Below are 17,422 nucleotides of genomic sequence, written 5' to 3' on the forward strand. Positions count from 1 at the left end.
GTAATACATATGATGTAGTACAACTACAGTGCAATGCAAATAGTAAATATAAGATAAAGTGAGAAGTAATAGTAAATAGTTTAGTGCATGGTCAATAAAATAAACAAACAGTATACAGCAAATAAAATAGTAATGAATTGTATAATTATATAATATCATAAGTACAATAATATAATAAAAATATATTGATAATTGCATAAGTTTATGTGTAATACTATAATAGCAATAGAATATGAAATATCAATTACAGAATATAGACAATAAAAAATAATAAGTTAAATAGTGAATAGTACAATAATTTAACAGCATAACTATAATAGATTGATAACCGCAAGTGGTATAATATTATAATAATAATAATAATAGCAAATACAATGTAATATCAATTGCAGAATAATATAGACAATAATAAAAATAGTAAATTAAATATTTATTAGTACCTACCCGAAACAAGTACTTGTCATAAAAGTCGGTTTTAAGGAAATATAGATGAATATTTATATTTTATATATGAATATTTATAGTATATGTATAATACTATAATAGCAATAGAATATGAAATATCAATTACAGAATATAGACAACAAAAAATAATAAGTTAAATAGTGAATAGTACAATAATTTAACAGAATAACTATAATAGATTGATAATCGCAAGTGGTATAAAATTATAATTATAATAATAATAATAATAATAGCAAATAATGTAATATGTAATATCAAACGCAAAATAATATAGACAATAATAAAAATAGTAAATTAAATATTTATTAGTACCTACCCGAAACAATTACTTGTCATAAAAGTCGGTTTTAAGAAAATATAGATGAATATTTAGATTTCAGGAAATTTACTTTATGATATAACATATAATTTAAGCTAAAACTATAATATAAATCATGTCAACTAATGCCTCAACTTTCACATGACGTTAAAGCAGCACTATGCAGTTTTTTTTTTTTTTTTTTTTTGCGTAACTGAACAGCTTCGGAGTTATTGGAATGGTTATATGACTCTTTTCGGGTTGAATGGTGGTCGCCTCAGCTTACGCTTCAACCCTGTTACCATCATAATGGTTGTATTGGTGTCATCTTTATTGGTGTCATCTGGCATTTAGGCTCAGGTAAGCCTAACACGGTAGGCTTCTTTATTATTATGAAGTGCAGACAGAGGCCGTGAGTGCAGATACGCTCTGTGTGAGTTGCATTTACGACAGTAACGTTAAATACAAGTACTCTACAGCGACTCTAGGGATCGCTGTTTGACAAAAACAGAAATCCTGCATAGTGCCGCTTTAACTACCGATATTCATTAGCTATTTTAGTCTGATTGACTCCAGCGGCCAACTAACATTACTATTACTAATTATATAATGACCAAATCCAACCAGAAACAAATGTTCAGTCTTGCTTGTGAAAGGTAATTCCCCGAGACCTGTTTTCAATTGTGCGGCGATTTGTACAGCCCCAATCAGCAGACGAAGCAGGCATTTTTCTCAATTCCTGTTATGAGAGTTATGGGAAAGTTGCCCTCCGCAATATGACGGCGCGGAGGTTGACTTACTATCCAGCCGCCAATAGCTATGTATTTATTATGCCTATGGTTCGGCTAATGTCTGTGTGCACTGAGCGCTCTCTCCTCCCCATCATTAGTAGACACGCCCCTTACTGCTGATTGGTTACGTGTGTTTTCAGTCCAACCCAGTTTTCAAAAGTGTTTTCAGAAACTACTGATACCACCTTTAATATATAAACAATGTAGAGACTACACAATATGTAAACCTTGAATTAACTATAAACTAATAGTTTCCAAATTATTTTTAAGTACTTTATTACTGTATACTTATTATAAAGTGTTACAGAGAAGTTGAGTAGCAAATGCAAGAAAAAAAAGTAAGAATTGCGAGTTTATATCTCACAATTGCAAGTTTATAGCTTGCAATTCTGACTTTTTTCTTGCAATTCTCAGAAATGAAGTCACAATTGTGAGAAAAAATATATAATGTTTAAAAATTAACCTTTAATTTCATTATAGTTTTTGTTGATTTCAGCAATTGGTTCTTTCATTTCAGTTAACGTTTTATCAGTATTGTGTCATGTCATATTGCCATCTGTTGGTTTTTAGTTTATTTAATGTTATTTGGGGTTTTAAATCAATAGTTTCATCTTATTTTTAGTTTTGAATGGGTGGATGTTTATTTCAATGGATGTATGCAGTGATATTATCTCTCTATCTGTCTTTCAAGGTGGCTGAGTGGGGTGTTCAGAAGCTCGGCCTTGTGAAATACTCAGAGAAATCTGCAGGAACGTACAGCGGCGGCAACAAACGCAAACTCTCCACTGCCATGGCTCTGATTGGCTGCCCTCCTCTGGTCTTCCTGGTAAGACACGCTCATCACACACACACACCTGGCACTCCAGATCACTTCACCGTCCCATCAACATTCAGACAATCAGCACCGCCTCATCTGAGCAAGTCGATAAACGTGTCTTAAGTTCTGTCTGCGCTCAAATACACACATCCAGCACAAGCTACAATAGAAGCTCAATAGAAGCTGGGATGTGTTCTTGTGTTCAATCTTTCTATTTTTTGATTCTGAATCTATGTAAATGTATCTACAGAATTGAGTATCGTAGTGCCAATGGATACACAAATCTTTTTATTGTGTTTATACATTTATATAACACTTTTAGTATGTACTACAGTACACCCAAAGTGCTTTACAATCATATAGGGGGTCTCTCCTCAAAAGGGGTGTAACGGTATACAAAACTGCCGGTTCGGTATTGACGTCACGGTTCGGTACAGCAGGGGAGAGAAAACTAAACATACATTTATTTTTTTATTATTAAACAGTGGTTTACTGAGTTACTCAGTTATAATTAAAAGTTTCTTAAGGATAAATAAATATTATCTCTGCTAATGCTGTAAACTATATAGGAAGCCCAAACTGTTATCGTACTGTAAATTTAAAAAAAAAAGTTCTATTTATTTTTTGATATAATAATCAACACTCAAATAAAAAATTGTATGCAAACATTTAAACTGCACATAAGGCAGTTTTTGCATTAACTAACTTCTAAATTTAATGATATGTTTTTACTCCAATTTGTTGTTGAAATTTAATCATATACACGCAGGCTGTCATTTTCATGACAGATATTTTAAACATACATCGGTACGCCATGTATTACTTTTCGGTTTGAATATCGTTACTACCCTACTCCTCAACCACCACCAGTGTGTAACATCCACTTGGATGATGGCTGCCACAATTGCACCAATGCGCTCACCACACACCAGCTAGGTGGACAGGAGAGAGAGTGATCGAGCCAATTCAATGGATGGGGTTTATTTGGAGACCATGATTGATCTGGGCCAATACAAGGAATTTGACCAAGACACCGGGGTTACACCACTACTCTTTATGAGAAGTGCCATGGGATTTTTATTGACCACAAAGAGTCAAGACCTCTGTTTAATGTCTCATTTGAAGGACGGTGCTTGTTACAGTATACTGTCCCCATCACTTTACTGGGGCATTAGGACCCACACAGACCACAGGGTGAACACCCTGCTGACCTCACTAACAACTCTTCCAGCAGCAACCTAGTTTTTTCCAGGAGGTCTCCCATCCCGGTTCTAATCAGTCTCAACCAGCCTTGGGCCACTGGGGATATGGCTTTAATACTCTGTTTCTCATACTTTTTGACTCCAAGTCCCCTTATTATTACAATAATATTCAAATGATTAGGATAGACAACTTTTTATACCCAACAAAATATTTTTAAAAGATTTATCCAGTTGTTTGTGATTTACTAGATAATATTTTTCTTACGATTTTTACCCCAATAAAAAAAATGTAAAATATTTTTCCATTCGTTTGTGATTTACTGAATAAGGATGTTTAAATATATATTTTCTCACAATTTCTACCCAAAAATATATTTAGGAGCTTGGCATGACTAGAAAAATATGGGAAGACAGTGAGATTTATTTGAAAGTGAAAATCCCAAAAAGAAACTCAGTCTGAGCCGCAGAGACCGAAATCAAACAGAAGTGTTCAGACAGATCGGTTCAAAGGAGTAAAGCCTCCAACACAAATCAATAAAGCAGGTAAGACATTCAGAATCAGAATCTGACTCGCAGTCAGAAAACAGGCTGACTCAGAAACGTACAGACTAACATGGGAGTATAACAAAGTAGATACACCATCGTTCAAAAAATTTGGGGTACGTTAAGATTTTCATCCTTGCTGAATAAAAGTATTAATTTCTTTATAAAAAAATTAAAATAAAATAAATTTTTGATGGCCCCAAACTTTTGAATGATTGTGTATAGATACAAGGGGAACAGACAAAACTTTGGATGAACCAGTGAGACTGGTTAACCAAAGTGGCAGCTACTTTATATAGTTTTTTGATTTATGAAGACCCATATACTGTGTGCAAAGATGACTTCCAAAATAATAATAGTATTAAAGCCAAAGCAATATATCAAGATATGTTTTGGAAAATATTTACTTAATAAAAAGTTATAGTTTGTACATGCTGTTTAATAATCATTTGAAACTTAGCAAATTAGCAGCTCCAGCTGTAAGATCTGTCATGGAAATTTGCATATACATAAACCTTGATCACACAATTTAATGATCAAGTAAAAAGGAATTTATACCTGTATGATATTGTGATGTACTCACATTGGACCAGAGGTTTGGAAAATGGGTGGATGGATGATTCAGCTGCAGGCGCCATCTTCTGGCGAGACGTGGGAATTTCTTCGCCACGACCCTAACAGTGCATTTTGTGTATTCTCTAACCGTTGAGCGGAACTCGTGGAACAATTTAGTAGATTCGCATAATTAAATGTGTTTGTCACTCCTGAGACTTTGCTGTATACGTAGACGTTGGTCCTCTTGAAAGCATGACAACCAAAACTTTTCTTCAAATTGTGAATGGGTTATGATTAGCCTATTTATATACAGAAAGCGAGCAAAGAGCGCTCCCTTTATAGCGCGACTGACTGAGGTTACTCAATCACACGAAAATTCCTTGTTATAATTAATGAATCTTGCTACACACTGCACAACGAATCTCTTGTTTACATCATGCCTACGCTTTGGTGTTATATTGAAAAGATTTAAGACCTGGTAGAAACCAGTCAGTGAACTTGCATTAAAGGGTTAGTTCACCCAAAAATAAAAATTAAGTCATTAATTACTCACCCCCATGCTGTACCAACCCCGTAAGACCTTCGTTCATCTTCGGAACACAAATGAAGATATTTTTGATTAAATCTGAGAGGTGGATCACTGCTACATAGGCTGCCAGAGGGAATGAAACTTGACGGCCCAGAAAGTCATTAAAGAACATGTTTAAATATTCCATGTGCCTACAGTGGCTCAACTATAAGTTTATCAAGCGACGAGAATACTTTTTTCCCGAAAAAAAAAACATAATAACGACTTTATTCGACTATTCCTTTTCATTCCTTGTGGGCCTGAGACGAGAGTTCAAGAGATTTCCACGACGCATGCTCGAGAACTGAACAAGAAGTATTAGAAGAAGAACGTTCTCTTCTCAGTTCTCGCGCATGCGTCGTGGAAATCTCTTGAACTCTCGTCTCTGGCCCACAAGGAAGAAAAGGAATAGTCGAATAAAGTCGTTATTATGTTTTTTTTTTCGGGAAAAAAGTATTCTCGTCGCTTGATAAACTTATAGTTGAGCCACTGTAGGCACATGGAATATTTAAACATTTTCTTTAATGACTTTCTGGGCCGTCAAGTTTCATTCCCTCTGGCAGCCTATGTAGCAGTGATCCACCTCTCAGATTTAATCAAAAATATCTTCATTTGTGTTCCGAAGATGAACGAAGGTCTTACGGGGTTGGTACAGCATGGGGGTGAGTAATTAATGACTTAATTTTTATTTTTGGGTGAACTAACCCTTTAAACATTCTGACTTGCCTACACCTCTGATTGGCCATTGCTTTCAACAGAGATGCCTGTGATTTGCTACAATCCTCAACGCTACAAAAACGTGTTGGAATAGAAACCCTTGCATGCCACAGGTGTTTGAAAGCAGTCGCACACACGGAACATGCTTGCTTGCAGTCTGTGTTCTTCCTACTTTATTTTGTAGTAAGTAACGGATATGATTTGGGGAAATGTATTGGAGTAAAAGTATACATTTTATTTAGGAAATGTAGTGGAGTAAAAGTTGTAAGAAATACAAAAACTAAAGTAAAGTACAGATTCTCCAAAAAAAATACTTAAGTACTGTAACAAAGTATTATTACTTTGTTACATTAAATCACTACACTTAAGGGATGCATTGTGGTCATGTCTAGGCACAGGTCCTCCATCTGATCTAGATACAGCCTGGATCCGGCTGACTACAGTAAACCTTGGAATAGTGTTGTCAAAAGTACAGACTTCTGTACCAACTCGGTACTGAAATTGTAAAAATGTGATGCCTTGAGCGCTGTTGAGCGTAATCGTAAACACCTCTGATTGGCCAATGTGTTCATGCGTTCATCGATATGTCTGTAAATGGCTACAATGATCAAAGCACGGGAGCATTTTAGAGCACACAGAACTGTTTGAAAGTGTTTTTAAAAAACGGGAGCGGGATCATTTGAAAGCACACGCAGACGTCTATGAGCAGACCCGTCCGCTGATAGATGCCTGTTTCCAACTGCGCCTGTGTGTAGCTGTGTAAGCGCTCAGTGAAGAGCATCATTGATTTACAACATGTATTTGAAGCGCTGATCATTGTAGCCAATCACAGACCTATTTGATGAGATTGTGAGTACAATGGGCAACCAGAGGTGTTTACGATTACGCTCAACAGCGCTCAAAGCGTCACATTTTTTTTAAATTTCAGTACCGACTTGGTACCGAAGTCAGTACTTTTTTGACAACACTACCTTGGAATAAACAGAGAGCATAGATGCCATTCTTCGTATGATGTAACAAGTATATCAGGTGTTATAGGAAGTGTTCCCGGTTCCAGCTGACCTAGTTTATGCAGCCTAAGAATCACTTACTGTAACTGATTTGAATAATATAAATTGATAATGTGCTATGTGTATGCCTGGTTAAAGATATGTGTTTTCAGTCTAGATTTAAGCTGACACATTGTGTCTACTTCCCGAACAATGCTAGGAAGACAGTTCCAAAGTTTAGGTGCTAAATAGGAAAAGGATCTACCACCTGTAGTTGATTTTGATTCTCTAGGTATTATCCACTTGCCAGAATTTTGAGATCGCAATAGACGTGAAGGACTATGATGTGTTAAGAGCTCGCTTAAGTACTGGGGAACTAACCCATTTAGTGCTTTGTGAGTAATTAGCTAGATTTAAAAATGTATACAATGTTTAATAGGGAGCCAATGCAGTGTTGACAGAACCGGGCAAATATTGTCATACTTCCTCGTTCTAGTAAGAACTCTAGCTGCTGCATTTTGGAACAGCTGGAGTTTGTTTAGTAAGCGTGCAGGGCAACCACCCAGTAGAGCATTACACTATAATCTAGCCTTGAGGTCAAGAACGCATGGACTGACTGTTCCGCATTTGTCATTGAGAGCATATGTCGTAGTTTAGATATATATTTTAAGATGGAAGAATATGGTTTTACAGATGCTAGAAATGTGGCTTTCAAATGAAAGATAATATCAAAGAGCACACCCAGGTTCCTAACTGACAACAAAGACTTGAAAGAGCAGCCATCAAGTGTTAGACAGTATTTTATAATATTATGTACAGGGGTTTTTGAAACTGTTTTTTTTTTTTTTTTTTTTTTTTCAGAATTCAGGAGGAAATCAAGGAAAATACTAGTCATCCAATTTTTTTTTTATATCAGCTATGCATTTCATTAATTTTGTGAATTGGTATGTTTTGTCTGGGTGTGAAAAAATATAGAGTTGAGTTTCATCAGCATAACAGTGAATAATAACACCATGTTTCCTAAAGATATCTCCTATTGTAGCATTTACGAGGTGAAAAGCAACAGTCCTAGTACTGAGCCTTGAGGTACTCCATACTGTGATCAGTATGACACATGTTCATACACTGCTACAAACTGATAACGGTCAGATAAGTATGATTTAAACCATACCAATGCAATTCAACTAATGCCAACATCATTTTCAAGTCTATTCAAAAGAATGTTGTGGTCGATAGTATCAAATGCAGCACTAAGATCCAGGAAAACTAATAGAGAGAAACAACCAAAATCGGATGATAAGAGCAAATAATTTGTCAATCTAATAATAGTAGTCTCAGTACTATGATATGTTCTAAATCCTGACTAGAAATTATCACTGATACCTTTTATTTTTTCTAAAATAGAACATAGTTCAAAGGATACTACCTTTTTTAGTATTTTTGACAGAAAGGATAAATTCGAGATAGGCCTGTAATTGGCTGATTCTCTTGGATCAAGTTGCTTTTTTTTAGGGTTAGGGTTTAAGAGGTTTAATACTATCCAGCTTAAAAGTTTTAGGAACGTATCCTAATGACAAAGATGAATTAATGATTTTAAGAAGAGGATCTATGACCTCTGGAAGCATCTCTTTCAGTAGCTTAGTCAGTATAGGGTCTAACATACATATTGTTGATTTAGATGATTCAATGAGTTTAGATAATTCTTTATCTCCTATAGCAATGAATGGAGTTTTTACTCATTGACACTACAATGCACTGTTTGATGTGATACTGTGGTAGACAGTTGCATGGTTATAATTTTCTTTCTAATATTATCAATCTCGCAAGTAAAGAAATTCGTAAAGTCATTACTGCTGTGCGGTTTGGAAGCGTCATAAGTTGAAGCTTTATTTCTTGTTAATTTAGCCACTGTATCAAAAAAATATATGGTTATGTTTGTTTTCTTCTAAGCAAGTAAAAAAATAATTCTGTATGCAATAATAAGCGCAAAGGAGCAACTGTGTGCAGCTAATGTGCAGCTCATTGTGCTTTCAGTACAGCTTTATGTCATACAGGATCTTATGCTATGAATGCATAAAAGCATAATAAATGGCACAGTGATAACTACATAAGTGGTCTGTTTAACACCCAGTGTCAGTCTTTTTATTCCTCCCACTCTAAAATAATTATATATTCTGTCTTCAACAAAGAAAATAAATGTCTTTCTATATCAGTTTTCACCTTTAGCTATTATTAGAGAGGAATTAAAGACACATAATGACATATAGCAGCATGATGATCATTCTCTCTAATGGGCTGATTATATAGTCTGGTGATGTGATGCACAGTAGAGCAGAAATCATACAGAAAGAATAAAACAGTTTTTAGTGTATTTACGATAGACTTTTTCCAACATCCTGAGAAATAAAATTCCGCTGACATCTTGTTAACAAATAAATAGAATACAAACTAAAAACCAAACACAAATCTTTCAGCCTGTTTTTAATGCTATATAGTAAAATGCTAAAAGCTTCAGCCATTATCAAGATATGAAAATTTGATGCCCATTTATGTATACCTATTGCAGGCTCTCTAGTTTGTTTGTTCACACTGATTAGTGTTTATTCACACCCACAGAAATGATTATATGACTCCAGAGAATTTACAGATTCTGGCTTATGTAAGTGCTAACAGTGCAAACACATCTAACAGCAGACTGTAAACTAAACAAACCTTGACATTCAGTCTGATTTGAAGTTCCAAACTGTCCTGTCGCTTTATATAGTCAGAGTCATGTGGGTATTAGCGCAAAGCTCTGTTCTGATTGGTTGGATGAGAAAGTGGGTGGAGCCTTTCCGTTTATGAATGAATGTGCAGGAACATTTCAGAATCTATAGACCTTATGTGACTATATATTCTCTGTATATTTCTATGGCTTCACTGTCGAAGAGTAATTAACTGGTTAACTGGTGGATTTACTTGTTGAAGAGTTAACGAAAGTTAACATGGGCATTGTAATGTTTGAAGCCGATGTCATAACAAATAGGTACCAGTAGACCAGGAAGATTTTAAAACAAGCTGTTTATTCATAAATCTGTAAGATCTTTTCTTCATGCTGTCGAAATACTAACTGGAAGACAGAACACAATGAGCGCAGCGCTGAAAAGGAGTGGGGCTACAGTACATAAAGTCTTTAAATAATAATAAGTGCATGTGATTCCACAAAAGTAAACCTCATTTTATATATATATATATATATATATATATATATATATATATATATATATATATATATATTAGAGGTGGGCATAGATTATTTTTTTTAATCTAGATTAATCTCACTGGAATCTTGGAATTAATCTAGATTAATCTAGATTAAAATGGCTCATTTGAATTCTGCCGAAGGCATTCAGAATACGTGTGCTACCCAAATAATGACTAAAAGTAAGTCTTTGAGAATATTTCGCCTCGCGTTGGGATGTGAATTTCTGCCAAAAATGCTATTCGACAATAGAGGAGCAAAAGTAGAATATCGGTCAAAAAAATTTATTAAATAAAATAAATAAATTAAACGCACAATTACAATGACAGAAAGGGAGGCCAATTTCATCTTTAGCGATTTGTCATCAAACAAACTGTTTATTAATTGAACAAGTAGCCCAACATGTTTTCGTCGTTTTTTTTTTTACATAGTAGGCTAATTGGATGAGGGAAAAAAAAAATTAGCACGACATAGCTACAGTCCATTTTTGCATCGCCAAACCAGATGCTCGTTAGATCAAAAAATAATGTCATAATGATTTTATGTGAACCTGCCTTTACCGGCAATAGCCTCCTCCTTTTTAAACAAATTAGTTTCAATCAATGTAAACTATTCGTGTGACTATGCGCCTGCGTAATACACACACATTACCGCGGGATGGCGGGTGTTCATTTCATAAACTGTACACAATGGTAGCTTATTTATTTTGTAGCCTATAAATTAATGTATATGCCCAACGGATAATGTCATACTATTTAGTAGTGCTATCGTGGCGTAATAATCTGTTTGGTTGTAAAATGTATTACCTGAATGAAATGAAATCGAATGTATCGCCCTGTGGAATCATTCATTCACAGACAGCACACGAAGATGTTCAACTAATAAAGATCTTCATCGCTGGCAAAAATATGATGCATTTGCAGATTTGCTTTCACTAAACTAAACTGTAGCTCTTGATGTTCTTAAATCTTCCTGTTACGACTCCGTGTCGAGTGTGATTGAACGCGCTTCAGAGTTCAGACGATTCAGTGCGTGAGGAACTGAACAGAACTGATTCGCGAACCGATTTAGACAGATCTGCCAACTTGTTTGATGAAGTCTTTGAACAGAATCGACCCAAAAGAGTGATTCATTTGTAAATTGAGCATCGCTCATGCCCATAAAAAAGATACAGCGCGCTTGGAATAAACTCATTTATCAACATGTAAAGTAACGAGAGGAACGATCGCCCAACGTAACATGTAAAAGTAGCCTATACACCTTGTGTCCCTGACAGGAAAATACCCTGCTGCGCGATTTGCGCGAAAATATAACGATATTCGAAAAAGCTATTTTATGATCCCAACCCAACTTTGAGAATAGATTACTGGCGATATTTTTTTTATCGCCCGATAAGAGTCTCACATTAACGCAGCACGTTAACGCCGATAACGGCCCACCACTAATATATATATATATATATATATATATATATATATATATATATATATATATATATATATATATATATATATATATATGTATGTATGTATGTGCAAATCTCATTTTGTTTTCTTGAAGCACCTTACATTTTATTTGTGGATTTGAAACTATTCTTACCCCATAACCCTACACCTAGAAGAGAACTTGGTAACACTTTTCAATAAAGTCCCATTAGTTAATATTAGTTTATGTATTACTGTATCTAACATTAACAATGAGAAATACATTTGTTACAGTGTTTATTAATCTTTGTTAACATCAGTTAATAGCATTAGTTTAACATTAGTTATTGTTAGTTTTCACAATGCCGTGTTGTAGAACGGACACAAAATCAAGGATGAAGGCCTAAAGGCAGTATTTAATAAATCCACAGGCAATAATCCACAGGAAGAGAACAGCTTACAACATATCTAACGTGCGTTAAATGACAAAATCAAATTACCAACCATGATAACGGACTCAACCAGGGAAAACTGCAAACAAGCCCAAACTGAGTTCGATTGCGACATTAGTTATTGCATTAATTTAAATGAACAATTAGCAATTAATTGGTTACAGTGTTTATTAATCTTTGTTAATGCCAGTTAATACAAATACAACTGTTCATTGTTAGTTCATGTTAGCACAGGTCCCTTAAATAAATCTTTTTCAGTCAATGCTACAAAACTTTGGAACACACTACATTAAACGATTAGAGCTTCTCCCACATTAAACATTTTTAAAGCATTGATTAAAACCTACCTTTTTTCTTTTCTTTTGCTTATTATACATTTTTGATATGTTCTGTTTTACTATGTGTGTATTTTGCTCTACTTGTGAAGCATTTTGGTCAACATTTGTGTTGTTTAAAGGTGATATATAAATAAACTTTTGACCTTGACCTTAAGTAATATTAAATCTGCTAAAATTTACATGATTAATAAATGCTATAGCAGTATTTTCATTGTTCGTTCATGTTCTTCTAATGCATTGTTAACAGATGGAACCTATTGTAAATTGTGACCGAAAACTTTTATGAAACTATGATTTGAGCTGTATGAATTTCGTCATTATTCATTTTTACCTCGTCTCTGAAAGGACATTTTTCTTTCAGATGTAGCTCACTTCTAGGGACAGTTTTATCCACAAAATAAACACACACACACAGAGACGGGAGAGAACGTCCTTGAGGATTAAAGATAAAATGAAGAGCGGAATAACGATAGAAAAGATTAAAGAAGAAAAGAACACAGAACTCCAGGTCACTCATGGGACATTTCGAATGTATTTCCAAGCGAGATTTTACATTCCGCACACACGCGCCTCTGTTTGCTGGCATTAAAATCTCATTCTGCCTGACGGAGGCTCATATGAAGTAATCCACGTTCATAACCTGCAGAATAACTCCTGATTCACTCTCTGCGGATGCTAATTAAAGGCAGAATTACGAGGCAGGTGCTCGCAGCGTGTCCGTCCTGCTCTGAATCACTGCAGAGGACTGAGGGATGTCGTCATGTAATGATTCTCTGATTCAGGGTCAAAGATCACATGTTATCCATTTCTACATCCAATGTACTTCTTGTTTGGAATTGCATACTAACACGCTTATCTTATTAGTAGTGCAATATACAGCACTTGTTCATATAATATGCACATTTTGGTAACACTTAATTTTACAGTGTCCTTGTTACATGTACGTACTGAAGTAAAGTAATAACCATAAATTGTGCACAATTACATGAAACTAACCCAAAGCCAATCCCTAACTCTGGATTATATAGTAAGTAGCCTACATGTTAATACAATTAAAAATTTGCATTAACTATTAATAACTGTTGTAGAAGTATTGTTCATTGTTAGTTCATGTTAACTAATGTTAACAAATAAAACCTTATTGTAAAGTGTTACCCATCAATATGACTTGACTTTAAATATGCAACATAACAAGGTCATGTGACAGCACTGCACTGTAGTAAACTGCTATTTGAAATCTTTCTCACAGCATAATGCATATTGTTTCACATACTACATTGTCGTGTGTGTGTGTGTGTGTGTGTGCAGGATGAGCCCACCACCGGTATGGACCCTAAGGCCCGCCGTTTCTTGTGGGACTGTATCCTCAGTGTGATAAAGGAGGGGAGATCTGTTATTCTCACCTCACACAGGTAACTAGCATACACCTTTACTCAGCTGTCTAAATGGGCTGTTCCATAGACTTCTGTTGTTTTTACATGCAGCAACTATATAACATACGCTACCTGAAATCTTCCTGCATTTTTATAGTGTGAAAAACTTTATATTTTTAGAATTTTTTACAAATGAGGATGTCCCCAAAAGGGATTTTTTGTTCAAAAAATAATTATTTTTGAATTTTTTTTGATTTAGCTTACTTCTAGGTATGCAATTGTCGGAATGTGGTTAAGTAGGTACAGAACATACCCTTAAGCCCAAAGTATATACTTTTTTTGTTTTTTAATGTGTGTGCTAGCACATGCCTACAGTCAAATGCGTAGCCTATCGTGCACGCTCCATTTGATAGCGTGCATGAACCCCATGTGGTAGATACATGCGCTCTGGAAAGTTTCATATTTGTCCAGTGTCTCCTGAAGTTATGACCGATAGAATGTCTTTGTATTCTATTAAACTAATGTCTCATAACCCCCTCACACAAGCGGCCGTCAATGCAGGTGTCTGTTTTATTGCACAACTTCCAGCCAGTCAGAATCGAGTATCCAGATAAACCATGGAATAAGGAAAAATATAATAGCTTCAATAAAGCAACTCAGTGTTCCTTTGTTCCAAGTTCTAAAGTGACATTTTCGAATTAGAAACGGAGTCTTGGGCTCAACTTTTAAACTGTCAACTGGAGACTTGAATCTTTAGCAAAAGGAAGTAGCTCCACACACGAGGGGTTTTTAATAAACTCCATTTTTTCTTATTTATTTACAGATTTTCAACCTTTAACAGTGCCGTCAAGCTGTTGTATAAACGCAATATCACACTTGTAGTCATGCGATATGACTCTATATCAGCACGGCTGTGATTACCTACAGCTGAATCACAGCATTGCTGCTGATATAGAGCCATATCGCTCTCCTGCTTGTCATATTTCTTATATAAAAAGAGTTTACTTCTACTACAGTTTGCTATGGGAGAACAAAACACTGTATATTTTCATTATTATGTAATATAAATTCCCTTTTTTATAGATGTCAAATCTCTTACCTAGTTATTTGGATATGACATTGAATCTCAGTTTAGTTCTCAGTTTAGCCAACATGTATAATTGTTATAAAGTTGTTACCAAAAAAATAGATAAATCATATAATCAAACATTATTGTAAATTACATATACATAAAGTTCAGATCTTCATGTCTAATGTACAGAGCATGTATGACTTCCATCTCATACGTGAACCTTTATTATGTCAGTTACTGATATGTTTGTATGTAAAGGGAAGGTTACATCTTTCGCTAATTGAAGCAATGTGTCGCTCCCTGGCAATATGACAGTTTAGAGATTGAGCTATGTACGTTTGTCCCACGATTTGGCAACAAATCAGTTTGTTTTTCTGACTCGGCCTCATTGGCTGGCTGTGCAGGTGAAAGGCTTTCATATGCTTCTTAATGAGTCTCATTTGAATGTGGTTGGAAGTGGATCCTGAGCTCTGGGGTTTCTGATGCTTTGATGGTGTTTCTCCAGAGATTCATGCTGAGGAACGGCCAGATTTAGATGAAAACAGTCAGTGGAAACCTTTCCTAATGCTGCCATGTGTTCAAATATGTGTGTGTCTGTCTGCTTTCAGTATGGAGGAGTGTGAAGCGCTCTGCACGCGTATGGCCATCATGGTGAACGGACAGTTCAAATGCCTGGGCAGCATCCAGCACCTTAAGAGCAGGTGAGGGGGATGGTGTGTGTGTGTGTGTGTGTGTGTGTGTGTGTGTGTGTGTGTGTGTGTGTGTGTGTGTGTGTGTGTGTGTGTGTGTGTGTGTGTGTGTGTGTTTGTGTGTGTGTTTGTGTGTGTGTGTTTGTGTGTGTGTTTGTGTTTGTGTTTGTGTTTGTGTGTGTGTGTGTGTGTGTGTGTGTGTGTGTGTGTGTGTGTGTGTGTGTGTGTGTGTGTGTGTGTGTGTGTGTGTGTGTGGTCCTAGTATTCCCTACGTTATGGGGACCAAATGTCCACACAGGTATAGTAATACTAATACCAGTAAATGTTGACCATGTGGGGAAATTTGTTTGGTCCCCATGAGAAAACAGCTGATAAATAATACAGAGTTATCTTTTTTGAAAATCTAAAATAACAAAGTTTGTTTGTGATAGGTTTAGGGGTATGGGGTAGTGTAGGGGGATAGAATATACAGTATACAAAATCATTATGCCTATGGAATTATGCATAAAACATCGAAACCCAGTGTGTGTGCGCGCGTCAGGTTGTCAGGTTGGCCAAAAAAAATTCTCAAATTCTCTCTGAATTTGAGAAATTAAGGCTCCCTTTTGATTTTCTATTCATGAGTGTGCATTTGAATTGAATTGACAAACATGTTGAATCAGAAATGGATTGATAAAATTTACTGAATTGAATTAAAATAAGTTACAGTAGTTTTATTTCTACAAAAAAATCTGCATCTCTACACAATTCTTAATTTTTGCAGTTTTCCTTCTCAAGTACAATTGTCTCTAAATTGAGTTTGAAGTAGTGACAAAGGGCCCTATTGTTCCCTTTCAGTCGATAACGTCGGACGTAGTCGACGCGACTGAAATGGGATCACGCTAGGGAGCCTATCATCTTCGAGTACTATTGAACGAGCCAATGTAATTGGCGTGCGTGATTCGCATCACACACTCCGCCCCCGCGGCGCGGGTATAAATACGGAAGTGGATGCACGCACTAGTTGCCTTTCGCTTCGGAGCCGATCGTTTGATGTCTCTGAGAGTGCTGTTGTCTACAACGAGCGAGTGTGTCGGTGTTCTTCAGGAAGACTCTCCCAGTGCTGGTGTTCTACAGCGCGAGTGCAGCGGTGATCGCGAGCTTTGAGCTCTCAACTGCTGTTTTAACAGCAACAAATTTCTAAATGTTTGTGTGTGTTGATGGCTGGTTAGAGGGCGGAAAAGTGAGTGCTTCACTGTTTCAGTTCTCTGTTCAGTGTTGCCGCGGTCATTTCCCTGTGTGCTCCGGCACTGGTGACGGTCCTATTTTCTGAAAGAGCAACACGGGTGCGTTTGCGTCTTTTTCAAGATGTCATTCCGCCCGTGCGTTTCTGGGTGCGGTCGTTCCCTGTCTCTCTCTGATGGTCACAACTGTTGTGTCACGTGTTTGGCTTACAGCACGCTGAGACAGCTTTTGTGGACAGCTCATGTTTTCACTGTGGGAACATGACTGTCGCAGTGTTGAGGGCGAGACTCGCCTTCGTTCGCAGAGAGCAAGTCCCCATTACCATGCCCCACCCTCGGGTGCTGTGTGGGATGGGTGACCGGAGGATAGTGTTGGATGTCCCGCCCGGTAACCATTCCCTGTGGGCTCCTCACTCCTCCCTTCCACTGCAACCACTGGAGCCTCCTGTGTTGTCTGCTGGTCCATCTGTAATGGGTGGGCCAGCGGTTTCACTCGGGGCTCCCCTGGAGGACAGGACGCCGATTACAGCATCAGAGGGTGAGCTGACTTCTGGAGATGATGACTCGGCTGCATTGTCTCCCTCCGGGAGTTCAATGTTGCCCGAGCCGGATCCAGAATTATCAGCTATGCTGAAACGGGCCGCCGAGGCTGCCGGGCTCGAGTG

The 17,422-nt window shown here is 36.6% G+C and overlaps 1 protein-coding gene across 3 annotated transcripts in view; it reads left to right on the forward strand.

Annotated features, from left to right (window-relative positions):
• The window catches only part of LOC143710818 (phospholipid-transporting ATPase ABCA1), a 272,481-nt gene that overhangs the window by 235,953 nt on the left and 19,106 nt on the right, over positions 1-17,422 (forward strand). For all 3 annotated transcript variants that reach the window (XM_077202050.1, XM_077202051.1, XM_077202052.1), the window contains 3 exons: positions 2,246-2,380; positions 13,709-13,812; positions 15,454-15,546. In XM_077202050.1, the coding sequence (XP_077058165.1) occupies positions 2,246-2,380; positions 13,709-13,812; positions 15,454-15,546 (332 nt within the window). The remainder of the gene's footprint in view (positions 1-2,245; positions 2,381-13,708; positions 13,813-15,453; positions 15,547-17,422) is intronic.

Source organism: Siphateles boraxobius, unplaced genomic scaffold (assembly GCF_051911475.1).
Source record: "Siphateles boraxobius isolate OS27281-9 unplaced genomic scaffold, OSU_SipBor_1 48, whole genome shotgun sequence".
Lineage (NCBI taxonomy): Eukaryota > Metazoa > Chordata > Actinopteri > Cypriniformes > Leuciscidae > Siphateles > Siphateles boraxobius.